Source organism: Halichoerus grypus, chromosome 1, assembly GCF_964656455.1.
Source record: "Halichoerus grypus chromosome 1, mHalGry1.hap1.1, whole genome shotgun sequence".
NCBI lineage: Eukaryota > Metazoa > Chordata > Mammalia > Carnivora > Phocidae > Halichoerus > Halichoerus grypus.
This window is the reverse complement of record NC_135712.1, coordinates 136,435,320-136,451,162: the sequence shown is the minus strand read 5'-3', so window position 1 is coordinate 136,451,162 and position 15,843 is coordinate 136,435,320. Positions and strand designations below refer to the sequence as shown.

The following is a 15,843-nucleotide window of genomic DNA, read 5'->3' as shown; positions in this document are numbered from 1 at the left end:
AGAGAGCATGAAGATGGGGGAGGGTCAGAGGGAGAAGCAGACTCCCTGCCGAGCAGGGAGCCCGATGCGGGACTCGATCCTGGGACTCCAGGATCATGACCTGAGCCGAAGGCAGTCGCTTAACCAACTGAGCCACCCAGGCGCCCCTACCTAGTCAAAATTTGAACTTAATCTTATTGGATGAATTCAGCCACTTTGTGACCTTGAGCAAGTTGCTTCTTTTTTATGTCTGTGTGCTCATCAGCAAAAGGGAGTTAATATTAGTACCTGCAGTTACGGGTTGTGAGAAACCAATTGCTCTATTTCTAAGAAAATTTTAATTGATTTGGGTATGTTTTAATCTCATTGATCTAGAATTAATGCAAACAGAACAGCTTGTTGGATTGTCAGGGAAAGCCTCTTAAGGTGACATCTAAGAACTGGGAGTTTTCTCATAAAGGCATTAGGAGAGTGCTTGGCTTGTCTGAGGAACAGCAAGGAACCTGCCGTATCAAATGAGGACAGCAGTAGAAAATGAGTCCAGTGGTGGGAAGAGTATAAAGATCATGGATCTGGGACTTCAGCTTCCAGTACCGGTATGACAACACTTAAAAAGCTACAGTATGGAGAACAAACTATAGGGTAGCAAGAATAGAAGCAAGCCCTTTTTGGAAAAAAGGAACACTGACATTTAGCCTGAACCCTCCCCCTCTTCTCCTTCCCAAACTAGCATTCAGTTTGAAAAAACATTTAAATGGGTTTTTCTAATTCATGCAAGGACCAAAGAAGCAAGAGAAAAAATTCTCAAGACTAAGTACTATACATTTTATTTTCTCTCAAAGTGACTGTTTCTGCCATTACATTTTGTGTAGGTTAGGGTATTTGGCTTGCTTATTAATATTAGATGACAAAAGGTAACAGGTGTTTTAGTTTAATAAACATTTATTCCTTTAGTTGAACAACCTCTAACACACAAAGTATATATATGGTTTAGGATCTCTTTTTGAGTGGAAAGGAATTTAGGTCTCAAGAGGTTTTGAGCCTTTTTCTGGAAATCATTTAACTGAGCCTAAGACCCCTGAAAAAAATATAAAAACTGGTTCAAGGAAACCAGCAATTCAATTTTGAAATCAAACTATGGATTAAGTCAGCAATCTTAAAGTTGGGGCAATTCCTCTATTTCCTACACACTCAAAATTCACACTGGAGAACAAAACCTCTTTACTGCGAAGACAGAATGGAAACAGAATAGTGGTATACTTAACATCAAGGTGGCACAATTGATGGGCTGGCAAGTTTATGGAATGGCAAAGATTTTGAGTTTGAGTAAGGATGAGAAAAATGACTGTGGATAACACATGTAAGGATTAGATTGGAAACCACAGACTTGTACGTACACCAACTACATGACTATTCTCAATAGCCTATGGGAATGCCTAAGTGGGTTGACCCAAGATGACTTAGGACTTGGAACGAGCAATGATGTACTTTTAAAGCCAACCCTATTTTTCCCCCTAAGGTGGCTAGTGGATTCATAATGGTCACAAAGACCATGGATAAAGTATTTAAAATTCTAATCAAAGCCAACTTTTTTATCCTCACACTTAAAAGATTATATGATGGCCACCAGTTTCCCAATTCTAGCATTGGTTACTAGCTTACAAATCATAGTCTTCTCATTCACCTAATGTCCAATTTCCGTAAGTTTTCATATACACTAAACACCATTAACTGACTGCTTTGTAGGAAATTCAGTATTCTACAGATCCCATGGAGTCATGGGATAGAATCAGGAGCCTCTACATTTTATGTTAACTTCAATATAATTTCAAACTCCCAATACTGTGGAGACGAAGGCAATTTTGCTTCAGTTAAGCAGGATTTATTTTCATTTTTAAGACAACCCTCCTGTAACAGGTAGGTTTATTCAATTCTCTTTAAAAAAATGGTGGCATTCTTTTAAAGTATTCTTTCCAAAGCCGTAGTTACATAAATGGAATACTGGATTCAACCTGAAATTGTGGTTCCTACTTAACACTGTTCTGCATATGATCATGATTAAAGATTAGGATATTCTTCACACTTCCAAACAAAATCCTGTTTAAAAAGCTTGTTCTTTCCAAACCCCTAATAACAGCCATTTGAGAGTAAACCAGAGCATTACATCACCCCAATGAAGCTGGTTTCATTACATGCAACAAATCTACATGGCTAGCTTCTGCATTCCACGTTTACAGATTTTACACCTATTATACCAAACAGCATTTTAAACACTGACATATAAACTCCCTAATAAGATAAAGCAAAGACAAAAGCGTTTATCTTATTAGAAACAAGATACACCATCACTTAAAGTCTTCAAACATTATTGCACTTTAACTTTCATAATTTGACAATGCATTCATGGAACAATCTGCAGACAACTAAATTTAACAGACAAATTAAAGAACACTTTTAAGCAGACATGACTGTCCTAAATTGTTTATTAGGTAAAATTTTTACAAACATTACTTATATTAGCGGTAACGGTGGAGCTGGAGAGTATTGCGTCTTCTCCATGCCGCACGGCGAGAACCACCAATAGTGTGGTGGAACTTGTGACCCTTTCCAAGGCCACGGCTCTTGCGGCCTGCAGATGTCAGCCCTCGCATTTCCCTGTGCTTGTGGACTGGTTTGGTGATCCACTGGGTGTCAGGATTTCTTCTGATAGCTTTATGGAATGGATCAATGAGGATGACCTCAAAGAATTTGTACGTGGAATCTTCGCCAACCCAGTAAGAATTCAAGACTCTCAGAGCCCCACAGTGGCGCCCAGCTCGCTCCTGGAACAGGAAAAAAGGCCAAGGTCAGCCTCCATCTCCCATAGAAGGAAATTAGGAAGTAAGAATTCCCTTTAGTTTACCACACTAGACAAGAGACTAAGGTCGTTCACTTAACTACCTCAGTAGTTGTAAGCATCTTCCCAGAGGCTAGGACCCCAAATATGGTAAGACTTACGACAATAATACATGAAACATGCTCTGATTTGAAACCATTACCTATTATCACCCCCTTCCTGACCAAGGCACAAATGTTAGTATCTTAGAAAATTTAGGAACGTAGTCCTTTTCTAATACAACTGAGGGATCAGCAAACTTCATACAAAACTTTAATAATACTTAGCATATTATTTTAGGCTTTGCAGGCCACAATAGTCTCCTTAGTTTAAGTCGTCTTTGCCTTTTAAGAACAAAAATAAAACATTTTTAGTTTACAGAAGGCAACAAACCCTTGTTTGCCAACCTTTGGGACAGAGCACAGCTTCATTTACTAACCCAGAAAGACAACTTACAACTGAACATTGAAAATTAGCCATATGAATAAATGCAGCTTCTGTACACCTGGGGAGATGTGCTCTTCAAGACAAGTTTACTGCCCTTCAAAAGCTTAGGTTCCAAGGTTCACACTAACCATAAAACACTTTTCATTATACACAAGCAAAGCCAGATTAGTAACAAAGACTAAGACTGACAGCAACACTTTACTAAGTAAACGAAGTAAAAAATCACAAACCCCATTTTAAACACAACAGGGCTCACGTAGGTACAAGTTAACCAAAGAAGTGCTCAAATCCTTCTCCACCATCTCCAGGAGGCGACAGATACAACTGTTACTGAAAAATCACTTACCTCTGCAACAGACTGAAGGCTTCGGGCAAACTTTAGCTGGTTAACACCATGATGGACAGGCTTGCCGTAGGTAGCACCCTTAGGAACTGGGCGTTTGCGACCACCACGACGCACACGAATCCGATATATGACATAACCTATACAATTTACAGTGATCTTATAAAAGCTGTACGGATCAAGACTCAGTAACTTGCTACTAAATGCTGCAATGTCAAATATATTTTGGACTATAAGCCAAATACTATACACCTGAAGGTAAAATAAATACCCATTTAAGACTTACTCTAAAAAGAAACACATTCCAGTGTTTTTCAAAGTACTTTATGACACAGGAAGAGTAACTTCTCATTTCCACTCTACACTGAGATATTGGGGCCATAGTACCTCTAATTAGCAGTTTTCTAGCATTTCCCCAGGAACACAATTTTGTCCAAGCATGCATGCAGAGACCACTCACCTTGCTTGGCCTTGTACCCCAGCCTGCGCGCTTTATCGGGCCGGGTTGGGCGGGGAGCCCTGTGGAGCGCAGAGAGCTGGCGGTACTGCCAGCAGCGCACCCTGAGAAGAAAGCGCATGACATCGGACTGCTTCTTCCTCCATAGCTCCTGGATGTACTTGTAAGCACCCATCTTGGCCTACCTTTGAGCTAAAAAAACATCATGCATTTAAAATGAGACGATCGCGCCCGTCCATCTTAGTTCCCCACCAGCCACAAGGAAACCACTGAGGCTGAAAATGGCTCTCCATAACTGTAGGGAATAGCTGCACCCTAGCAAAGCGGCGCTGTCACCTCTGCGACCACAGCGCGGAGCAGCGCAGGGAGGGTCTCGGTACATTTTTGTTGAATGAATGAATGGCGCTAGACTTGGGTACTGAGGAGGGCTGCTGAATGAGGCAGGCGGCGTCCCTAAGGGTCTGGCCTGCAGAGACCTCGCCGATACCATTAGAGGAAGGTGCTGTAGCCGTTATCGCCGAAGGATAACTTTCGAGGAAAAAATCCCTTATTGCACCCAATCCGCAGGCCTCGCTTTAGGACACTCTAGGCTCGGCCTTCCATCCCTCAGCCCCATGCTTCCTTTTCCTTCACGCTCCAGGGCCCGCTCGAATTCGCGCCGCCATCACATCACCACCCTAGCCCGCCCCGGGGGCCGCCTCTCCACGCCCTAGCGGCCTCGCATCCTGTTCGAACTCGCGCCGCACAGGAGGCAGGAGGAGCTCCGAGGACGCAGGGTCCCCGAGTCTGGATGGCTGAGGCGAAGGGAGATGAGCGGCGGATGCAGCAGCGAATTCCACCAACACAGCCTACCTGATGGCTGCCGCCGGACGGAAAGGAAAGAGCCTTTCTCCCACAATCCTTTTTGGGCTCCTCCCCCACAGCGGCGAGCCTCTTTCCGGTGGAAAGCTGCGGCTCCCACAGCCTCATGGGACATGTAGTTCCGGCAGCGAGACTGGTGGGCGGAGTTCGGCCCGGATTGGGCGCAGCCTCCCCTATTATCCCGCCCCCTGGCCCTCAGGATTTGAGTTTGAGAGGCAGGGGCGGCTCAAAGGGCGAGAGTCCTCGGCCTGGCCTCGGCGGGCGAGCGTCCAAGGCCGTCCTGCAGGCGGGAGGAGGCAAGTTGGGGGCGGGGCTCAGGTGGCCGAAGCCGGTCGTGGAGCAGCTCTGCCAGAGTACCGCTGTCTTAGGAACCTGTGGAGGTGTCCAGGTCTGTGTCTTGAGGTACAGGGAACCGCTTCACGCACCGCGGTCTCCTCAGCTGAGGAGTCGCGGCGGGTTCCCCAGTGCGGCGCTATCCATCCCCCTTAGCCCACTAGACTGGACCCGGAGACGCTCTGACAGACCCTCGCGACGCTGCCCCAGCAGCCAAATAAGACGTTCGTGCTGCCAGGGCTTCGCGGGGGGGTAGGGCGCCATGCCTTCGGGCTTCAGCCTCCGCAGGCCCCGGCTCCGCGGGATTTTACCCTAAAGAAGGGTCGGAGGGTGGGGAACTGGGGGGCTAGAGAGGGGAGCGCGGGCGGCTCGGCGCCTTTTCATTTCCGTGCCTTTCCTGCGTACCGACTTGGTCCCAGGTTTGCTACGTCAGAACCAGTTTTTTTTAGAAAGGCAAAATATTTTTGTGCCAAGACCTGGTTATCAGGTACGAGTGTTTTGGGAAGAAATGCCGAGAAAATGCTGGCGTTTTGTGTTGAGTTCTTTATTGAAAAATAGTTTGTTCTTTGCGTCTCCAGAATATTTTCATTTTTGACGCAGTCATGTAGTTTACCTTCTAACTTATTACCGGTTTTGGTTTTCTCTCCTTATTTCCTATTTTCCTTTTTTTTTTTTTTTTTTTAATCGTAGCTTTATCATTCCAGGAGTCCTCACAAGGTTCATCGATTTATTCAGCAAATATCTATGAAATGCCTAATATGTGCCAGGTAGTGTCCCAGCTGCTGGGGATGCAGCAATAGTGAACGCAGAAATTCTAGGAAATGGGCAATAAACATAAATAAGATATATATTATGTTCGGTAAAAAGTACTAAAGACAAACATTAAGGGGAGGGAAAGGATAGTGAGTGTTGGGGTGGGGGGGGTCAAAATTTTGGATGGAATATTCAGGATTAGTCTTCTTGAGAAATAACATTTGAGAAAAATCCCGAAGGATGTGAGCCTTGGAGATTTGGACTGATTTCAATCAAAAGGAAAAGTGCCAATGCTGGAGTATGCCTGGATTCATACAGAAACAGCAAGGAGGCTGTGTGGCAGGAGACGAGCAGATGACATCAGAGAGGTGAAGTGTTCCTAGGGAGGACTTTGGGTTTTCACACTGCCAGAGATCAAAAACTATTGGAAGATTTTAAGCAGAAGGGTGACTTTCTGTGACTTACATTTTTTAAAGGATTATCTGGATTGCAGTTTTGAGGCCAAAAGAAGGGAAAAGGTTGAAGCAGAGAGACTAGGAAGTTGTATTAGTTCTTTTTGCTAGTAATAGCAAACTTACTGGCTTAAAAGAACACAAATTTGTTGTCTTACACAGGTCAGAAATCTCAGTAGGCTAAAATCAGATTGCTGTGTTCCTTTTAGAGAAGCTAGGGGAGAATCCATTTGCTTGCTTTTTCCAGCCCCTCCCCTTTTTTTTTAAGATTTTATTTATTTATTTGAGTGGGGGTGAGGCACAAGAGCAGGGGGAGGAGCAGAGGGAGAGGGACCAGCCAGCTCCATGTTGGGTAGAGCCGGTGGAGGGGCCAATCCACCGACCCTGAGACCATGACCCTAGCCAAAACCAAGAGTCAGATGCTCAACCAACTGAGCCACTCAGGCGCCCCTGCTTTTTCCAGCTTTTAGAGGCCACCGGTATTCTTTGGCTCCTGATCCCTTCCTTTTCAAAGCCAGCAGTATAGCATCTTCATATCTCTGTTTCTCTTTCTGACACACATCTCTCCTTATAAAAACACATGTGATTACATTGGGTCTACCCAGATAATCCAGGATAGTCTCCCCATCTCAAGGATCTTAATTTAATCACAGCTGCAAAGTTCCTGTTACTGTGTCAAATAAAATACTCACAGGTTTTAGGGATTATCACATAGACATCTTTGAAAGACCAGGTGAGAGAAGATGGTGCCTCTGACCACTTCATTAGTGGTGGAGGTGGTAAGTGATCCAGCCCTGGATGTGTTCCGAAGGTGGAGGCTTTACTGGTGGATCAGATGTGGGGTGTAGGAAAAATGAGTCAAGAATGATTGCTATAAAAAATTAATTAAAAAAATTAAAAAAGGGTGCCTGGCTGGCTCAGTTGGTGGAGCATGCGATCTTGATTTCAGGGTCATGAGTTTGAACTCCAAGTTGGGCGTAGAGATTACTTTAAAAAAATAACTACAGGGGTGCCTGAGTGGCTCAGTCTTTAAGCGTCTGTCTTCCACTCAGGTCATGATCCCAGGGTCCTGGGATTGAGCCCCGCATTGGGCTCCCTGCTTGGCGGGAAGCCTGCTTCTCCCTTTCCCACTCCCCCTGCTTGTGTTCCCGCTCTCGCTGTGTCTCTGTCAGAAAAAAAATAACTACAAAGTTGGATGAATCATTTGGAAAGGAGTTCTGGCAATGCAAATAATCGCTGCTAATTTCTTAATTAGTTTTTGCAGTTTTGTTTCTTCATTTGCTATTTACAGTTGCTCAGTAGTTTTGCAAGATTTGGATTGGTATTTCCAATTGATTCTGAGATTCCTGAGAGCAGGTATCATTTCTGTTTGCCCCCCTGGTTTTGTCCCTCATGCTTGGCATTATGGTAAGACTTCAGTAAATACTTAATGATTAAAAGAATGGTAAGCTGGAATCTGCTCATTATATTTTATTGTATGCAATATTGTTTACAAAACCTTTTATATGTAAAATTATTCATATATAGATAAGTAAAAGTGTTGCACACAGTACCTGATGTTTGCATAAATAAATACACAGTGTATAAGTTTTCTCCATGCAGGGCTTCATAATATGATCTATAACATCTCTCTATGATGTTAAGTGTTAACAGTATTACTGTTGTTTTAGTAGCATAAAAACAGTTGTGCTTTACTTATAAAAGTAGAATGATTTGGGGCGCCTGGGTGGCTCAGTCATTAAGCGTCTGCCTTCGACTCAGGTCATGATCCCAGGGTCCTGGGATCGAGTCCCACATCGGGCTCCCCGCTCCACGGGAGGCCTGCTTCTCCCTCTCCCACTCCCCCTGCTTGTGTTCCCTCTCTCACTGTCTCTCTCTATCAAATAAATAAAATCTTAAAACAAAAAAAAGTAGAATGATTTCCTTAGAAAAACAGAAGTACTGACAGTTTCGGCAGCTGTTTCTGATAGCTCTTTAAGGGGATTATTGACTAAGCTCAGTGTTTTCCACAGGAATGGATCAAATCATGTTTTTATTCTGTAGAAACATTATTGATTAGCCTGGAAAGCAAAGCAATATGCAGTTAAGACTGCATTGGATTTTGCCTGTTAAGCCTGTTCTCTCAAGTCATTTATATCAGATGAGGATTTATAATAGGTCACAGATTGAATTTTATTGTACAGCAGTTACTTAGAGTAGGGACTCTACCAAGTAGTTCTAACTAGTGCTTTACATTAGATACTAACTGGGGTACCTGGGTAGCTCAGTCAGTTAAGTGTCTACTCTTCAGCCCAGGTCTTGATCTCAGGGTTATGAGTTCAAGCCCTGCATTGGGCTCAATGCTGGGTGTGGAGCCTACTAAAAAACATTAGATACTATTTTTTAAAAGAATTAATACTTTAATTAGCAGGTCGCTAATCTTCAGCTTTAGGTAATATTATTGTTTCCCACTTGAAGACAAGAACCTAGAATGTTTCAGCTATGCTTTGACTAATCACATTTATCCTTTCATCTTTGTTTTGTTTTTGGTGGTGTAAAATATTTAACATGGATTATTCTGTTTTATCTTGCTTCTTTCCTTGTAAAATACCTTAAAATCCTTTTTTTTTTTTTAAAGATTTTATTTATTTATTTGACAGAGACCCAGCGAGAGAGGGAACACAAGCAGGGGGAGGGGGAGAGGGAGAAGCAGGCTCCCCACGGAGCAGGGAGCCTGATGTGGGGCTCGATCCCAGGACCCTGGCTGGGATCATGACCTGAGCCGAAGGCAGATGCTTAACGACTGAGCCACCCAGGCGCCCCAAATACCTTAAAATCCTTACCGAGTGTTTGAGTAACCTCTATTCAGTTATTTTTACTATTTGCCTTTGATGGAGATTCTCCTGATAGACTGAAACAACTCCCCCAGTTTATTTATACACACACATTCAAAGTAATGTATATTTTTAACACACTTCATCTGCTAATCCTAATATCAGTGAGTGATCAAAGTATAATTGTAGCATGCCACTTTTAAAGCAGATATATTAAGACCACTTCCAAAGACTGGAGTAGTTGATTTCTGGATTTCTTAAGATTCTGTTGGTTTCAGCATTTTCCCAGTTTGCTTCAGTCCCCAGGAGTCGTATTTGCCTCCCTTTTATGGGGAGTCTATTGCTATTAATAATTGGGGTGTTTTTTCTTTTAACTATCTGGTTCACTTAACTACAACATGTACCTACCCTTTTAAAGCACTTGTGTTTATTTGAAGATTGATATAATGTATGGTAAAGGCATGTTTTTTTGATTGAAAGGAAGAGGAGAGAAGGGAAGGTATTTAGAAATTCTGCTGGGACTAAGACATTTTTGGAGGAAGGGAAATAACAATAGAAAATTAGAATTTAGATTCCAGTAGCAACCTTTTCTGACAACAGAACTGTTCTGTGCTGCCAACATTTTTCTTATCCTCTGACAGATTTCTTTTTCATCCTCTTGGTGGCACGTGGTTAAGTGGCAACGTCCTTTAAATTTTAACTATTATCATTAAAAACCCTTTGAAAGAAAGATTCAATGATATCATAAACTTCTAGGAAACCACAATATGCAAAAAGAGTAGAATCCTACGATAAGTGAGATACTAGATTAATCATAAATTCAGATGTAGAAAACCTTTTAAAATAGTCCATTGTTGCTGACATAGGAGATATCATACCATAGATGATCAGGGTGACACAGAGCTCTCCTCTTACAAATAAAGACTGAGAATTTTTCTATTGCAGTTATGTTGAAAATATATTTTAAAAAAAGAGAGGTGCCTGGCTGGATCAGTTGGTAGAACATGCAACTCTTGATCTTGGGGTCATGAGTTTAAGTCCTACATTGGGCATAGAGATTAAGAAAATATATGTGAGTGTGAGTGTGTGTGTATGTGTGTGTGTGTGTCTCCCTTAAGAAGTAGTTCTCATAGAAATAGGTGATAAATATTCTTGGGAAGATTTGGAAGGATCTCAAGCATGCCACCAGGAAATAATAACTACATTATGTTAAGTGATGATTATTTCTTTACTGGTAAAATGTAGTGTACTGCTCTGGAAATGAGCGCTGTATTATTACTGTGCTACAATAATGGTAGCAGTAAAATTTTTCCTGTCAGCAGATTGGTGTTGTGACTAATTTGGGTCATAAAATATTATAGACTTTTGGGGCACCTGGGTGGCTTAGTCGGTTAAGTGTCCAACTCTTGGTTTCAGCTCAGGTCTGATCTCAGGGTGGTACGATCGAGCCCCGCGTTGGGCTCTGCACTCAGCGTGGAGTCTGCTTGAGATTCTCTTTCCCTCTTCCCCCCAACATGCTCGTGTGTGCTCTCTCTCTCAAATAAATAAGTAAATCCTAAAAAAGAAAAAAAGATTCTCTGCCCTTCCCACCTTGGCTCACACACTTGCTTGCTCTCTCTAAAACAAATATTACAGAACTTTGAGAAAATAGAGTTATGGGAAGTTCATTTGTTGCTTACTATTTTTGGTATTGGTTAAAACAAACAATACTAATGTACAACACACGTGCATTTACAGAAAGGTACCTGGAAGCCCTTTGAATGCTTATCTGAACTTTCTTGGTGTAGTTGCTTTCTCACTTCAAGGAGTTGTGGCATCCCTTTTAGTCATTTATTGCATGTTCTACATTTCTAGGTAAGAAGAGAATTGGGGGAAATAAGGTGGTGGAGATGGCAAAAGGCAGTGTGGAAATTTAAATTCTCTTATCAAGTTATTCTGTTGTATTCAGTGAGCTTTTTTTCCTTTCTGCCCTGGTTTCTGGTATCTTGACTTCTGGAAAATAAAAGCTTTAAGGAAAATTGAAGAGTGTGTTACCCAATTTTGCTCTTCCTTGGATATGTTAGGATGAGCAATTTTTCTAGCATTAAGAAGCATGACTCAGGGGCACCTGGGTGGTTCAGTCGGTTAAGCATCTCCCTTCAGCTCAGGTCATGATCCCAGGGTCCGGGGATTCAGCCCCGCATCCGGCTCCCTGCTCTGCGGGGAGCCTGCTTCTCCCTCTCCCTCTGCCTGCTGCTCCCCCTGCTTGTGCTCTCTCTCCCTCTCTCTTTCTTTCTCTGTCAAATAAATAAATAAAATCTTAGAAAAAAAAAAACATGACTCAAAAAGAAGTGTGACAAAGAGAGCCCACGTGGCTACCAAAACCCAATTTTTCACTCTCCTGAGAAAAGACTGATGGCATTAATAGCATTAATGTTTCTCTAAAAAATCATGTCTGTTCTCTATCCAGATTTTTGTCTTCACGCCTCCTTAAATTTTTGCTTAAATGTTTTTTTTCCGGGTAAATACTGATGAGCAGGCAGTGTCTTTCAAGGATTGGTTTCATCTAGGATTTGATTTAGATCCTATAGACTTAGTGTTGAAATATTCTTTGTATAAAATGGTTTTTTCTTTTTGAAAATAAACCTGTATTCATATCTACATGTATTTGTGTGTTTATCTAGATTACCTCTGCAAAAATGTACAAGAAACTGGTAATACTGATTGCTCTAAGGAAGCAAATGGGAGACTAGGAATGGGGTTTGGAAGGATATGCCTTATTGTATATATCCTTTTTTATTTTTGGAATTATCCCTTGTGTATGTATGACTTATTTAAACATAGAAAAAAAGAAAAACGGTTGATTCAAACAGTGTACAGTTTCACAGGTCTTTTATTCTCTTCACAGTGATATATCCTGAGAGAAGATGGGAAAGGGCTGCAAGGTTGTGGTCTGTGGCTTGTTATCCGTGGGGAAAACAGCAATTTTGGAGCAGCTTCTTTATGGGAATCATACTATTGGTAAGATTATTTTTCTCTAGTTTCTCTGTAAGTTCCTGGAACTGCTCAGGGTCTTTTGTTGGTCATAACCTAAAGATGGGTGATGGTACACAAAAGTGAGGTGTAATCCAGAAGGACTAAAGGGTTGAAGAAGTCAACAGAGATTGAAGGGCAGGGGGATGGGGGGTGGGTATAGGGGAGAGAAAAAAAAAACTTTGTTATTGAAATTCAAGAGTATTTTTTGTAAGTTACAACAGGTAAGAAAACAAATGTGTGCGTGCATATGTGGTTTCCCTTGTATTTAAAGCAATTTTTTTTTTTTTTAAGATTTTATTTATTTGCGAGAGAGAGAATGAGAGACAGAGAGCATGAGAGGGAGGAGGGTCAGAGGGAGAAGCAGGCTCCCTGCTGAGCAGGGAGCCCGATGTGGGACTCGATCCCGGGACTCCAGGATCATGACCTGAGCAGAAGGCAGTCGCTTAACCAACTGAGCCACCCAGGCCCCCTCCCTTGTATTTACATAATCAATAGTGGTCTCGGAGTCACAGAATCACTGACTTAAGAATACAATGAATGATGATCTCATTTAAGTTTCAAACATGACTTTCCAATACTGCTATATAAGTTTTAAAAATGGAAGAAACAGTTATTTGCTCTAATATGACCTAATTTTGTGAATTGGATTATGTCATTTATTTTTTCACTTATTGAGTTAATTAGTAAATACTTGCTGTATGATACAAGCTGTAATGAGGCCTTGTGAGGGCACAGAAGTGAAGAAAACCACATCTCTGGCTTTTTAAGGAGATCATCATTTAGTAAGGAAGACAGTACAGGTTCGAATGAAATGAGGTTTGTTAGATAAGTGGAACCATGAATCTTTAAAGTATTTATCTCTGGCAAGTAGCTCAGAGCACATTTCTATCTTTTATTAACCATCTTGATTAGCTCTGCTTCTCTTCCACCTTCCCAAAATAATATATAATGATTTTGGTTAAATCCATATTTGGTTTTTATTATGATGCTGGTGCCTGCAGTTCTCAAATTTTTTGAGAACTTTTGGTTTCAGAATCCCTCCTGTCACAAATGCTGCCATATTGATTCTTTTTTTTTTTTCTTTTAGAGATGGGGGAAGGGGCAAAGGGAGAGGGAGACAGAAAAATCTTAAGCAGGTCCAGGTGGGGCTCCATCTCACAACTCTAGGGTCATGACCTGAGCCAAAAATCAAGAGTCGGATGCTCAACTGACTGAGCCACCCGGGTGCCCCTGCACTATTCATTCGTAATTTTTTACCCCCTGATTCTGATTTATGCCTGTGCAAAAATAAATTATGCCCAGGGGAGAAAATCTCTTTACCCTCTAAAAACCCTTATCATTTAGTATTTTTACTGTGTTAGAAATTAAAACTGAGAAATTTTAAAAAATACTCATTTATTACTTAAAATAATAAACTTATTACATGCTAAGATAACATTTTTATGAAAAATAATTATATTTTCAAAAAAGTGAGAGAATGAGCATTGATTTACATTTTTTGAAAATCTGTTGTTCAGCTTACTAGAAGGCAGCTGGATTATCATACCTACTTGCTTTTGTATTTAATCAGTTGTGGTATATTTTTTTAGTTGAAATATATGAAGAAAACCTGGCCTCACACAGATAAATCGTTGGAAGAAGTAGGAGTATGTTAATAGCTTTTCCAGATAATTGTGGATATTCTTGGGGCACCTGAGTGGCTCAGTTGGTTAAGCGCCTGCCTTCAGCTCAGGTCATGATCTCAGGGTCCTAGGATTGAGCCCCACATCAGGCTCCCTGCTCAGTGGGGAGTCTGCTTCTCCCTCTCCCACTGCCCCTCCCCCTGCTTGTGCTCTCTCCCTCTCTCTCAAATAAATAAAATCTTAAAAAAAAATTGTGGATATTCTTTGCTATTTCACTAAAACTCAACAAGTGACGTTTACTTAAAGCTTATTGGAAACCACGTCAGTGAACTTTTCCTACTCTATTACAGTAAAATCTCATTGATCTATCTTGAACTATAAATGGGATTTTTACCTAACAGTGGTTTTTAAACATCATAAATTGATCATTTGAAAAATACTGGCTCACTGAGATAAGCAGATCTTCCAAATAACATTTATTAATATCATCACCAGTCTTATCAGTATTAGGAAGCTATCAAGTTCATGGTGATGGATACAATTCTCATTTTCACTTGAAAGATCAGATTTTATCATTGACAACAAATACTGCCAGTCATGTTCCTTGAAAACGATAGGCTCCCTTTATTCATTTTGAGAAAACATCTATCCAATACCTCAAATAACATAGTTTTCCTGTCATTCCTTCTTTAAAAAAAATTTGGCTAGTTCAGTTTGCAACTCAAACACAAGACTTTTTCTCCAATTACCACAATTCATTATGCAGAATACTTTATGCATTAATCACATAGAATATTAAAAAATGTAAGTATGTATACTCAAGGATTGAGATAATAAAATCAGTAATTTTTACTGCTTCGTCAAGGACATTCTTAACTCAAATTGGCTTTTTTTTTCCTCCAAACTGCAAATATGATGTGGTGAAGAATACAACTACTAATAAATACAGTTGGTGCTCTTGCCTTAATTTATACTAAAGCCTCCACAGTTATACCCACCATTGCTTTTGCACCATTAGTGCAAATGTTAACATAGTGGAAAAGACAAATGTCTTTGATCATTATGAAAATAGTTTTGTCCATGTGGATTCCCTGAAAGGAGACATTGAGGGATCTTTAGACCACACTTTAGGAACTGCTGGTGCCTCTAAATATTCTCAGCTGAGCAATGTTCTATACTATGATCGGTTTTCTTTCTTTTTGTTTTTCTGGAGGCTAATATTTGCTTTGTCATTTCTTTAGTTTTATTTATCCTTTTGCTAATTCCACAAGTACACATGGTTCTCAATTTTTTACAAAGTTAGCTACATCAGATAATCTCTTTCCCCCCCACCCCCCGGCTTGGAGATACCCTTCCAGGAGTTAGTGATTCTCTTATCTAGGCCTATTACACAGGAATGGAACCATGGAACTTTTCTTTACCTTTCTTCCTGGGTTTGAGTTCCTGTTTCTTTTCTTTTTTTTTTCTTTTTAAGATTTATTTATTTAGGGGCGCCTGGGTGGCTCAGTCAGTTAAGTGTCTGCCTTCAGCTCAGGTCATGATCCCAGGGTTTTGGGACTGAGTAGGGCATCCGGCTCCTTGCTCAGCAGGGAGTCTGCTGCTCCCCCTGCCAGCCGCTCCCCCTACTTGTGCTCTCATTCTCTCTCTCTCTTGCTCTTTCTCTGGCAAATAAATAAAATCTTCAAAAAAAAATTTTTTTTTATTTATTTATTTGAGGGAGAAGGGGCAGAAGGAGAGGGAGAGAGAGAATCCCAAGCAGACTCTGCACAGAGCATGGAGCCTGCCACGGGACTGGATCCTGCCACCCTGAGATCATGAACTGAGCTCAAACCAAGAATCAGCTGCTTAACCGACTGAGCCATCCAGGCACCCCCTGAGTCCTGTTTCTTAGAT

At 41.3% G+C, this 15,843-nt stretch overlaps 2 protein-coding genes across 4 annotated transcripts in view; one reads left to right on the top strand and one right to left on the bottom strand.

The window, feature by feature from the left end:
• Positions 1-2,444: 2,444 nt before the first annotated feature.
• Positions 2,445-5,064, bottom strand: RPL15 (ribosomal protein L15). Of its 2 annotated transcripts, none has more exons than XM_036111383.2 (4): positions 4,954-5,064; positions 4,105-4,293; positions 3,648-3,784; positions 2,445-2,801 (listed from the first exon to the last, which is right to left on the bottom strand). In XM_036111383.2, the coding sequence occupies exons 2-4, from the start codon at positions 4,274-4,276 to the stop codon at positions 2,496-2,498; spliced, it is 615 nt and encodes a 204-aa protein (XP_035967276.1). In that variant the 5' UTR covers positions 4,277-4,293; positions 4,954-5,064; the 3' UTR covers positions 2,445-2,495. The 2 variants fall into 2 exon arrangements, with proteins under 2 accessions (XP_035967276.1, XP_035967283.1); XM_036111390.2 differs by having other exon boundaries at positions 4,848-4,976.
• A 75-nt stretch (positions 5,065-5,139) lies between these two features.
• The window catches only part of NKIRAS1 (NFKB inhibitor interacting Ras like 1), a 31,177-nt gene continuing 20,473 nt past the window's right edge, over positions 5,140-15,843 (top strand). For both annotated transcript variants that reach the window (XM_036111395.2, XM_036111417.2), the window contains exons 1-2: positions 5,140-5,350; positions 12,201-12,313. In XM_036111395.2, coding sequence (XP_035967288.1) covers positions 12,220-12,313 — 94 coding nt within the window. In that variant the 5' untranslated portion in view covers positions 5,140-5,350; positions 12,201-12,219. The remainder of the gene's footprint in view (positions 5,351-12,200; positions 12,314-15,843) is intronic.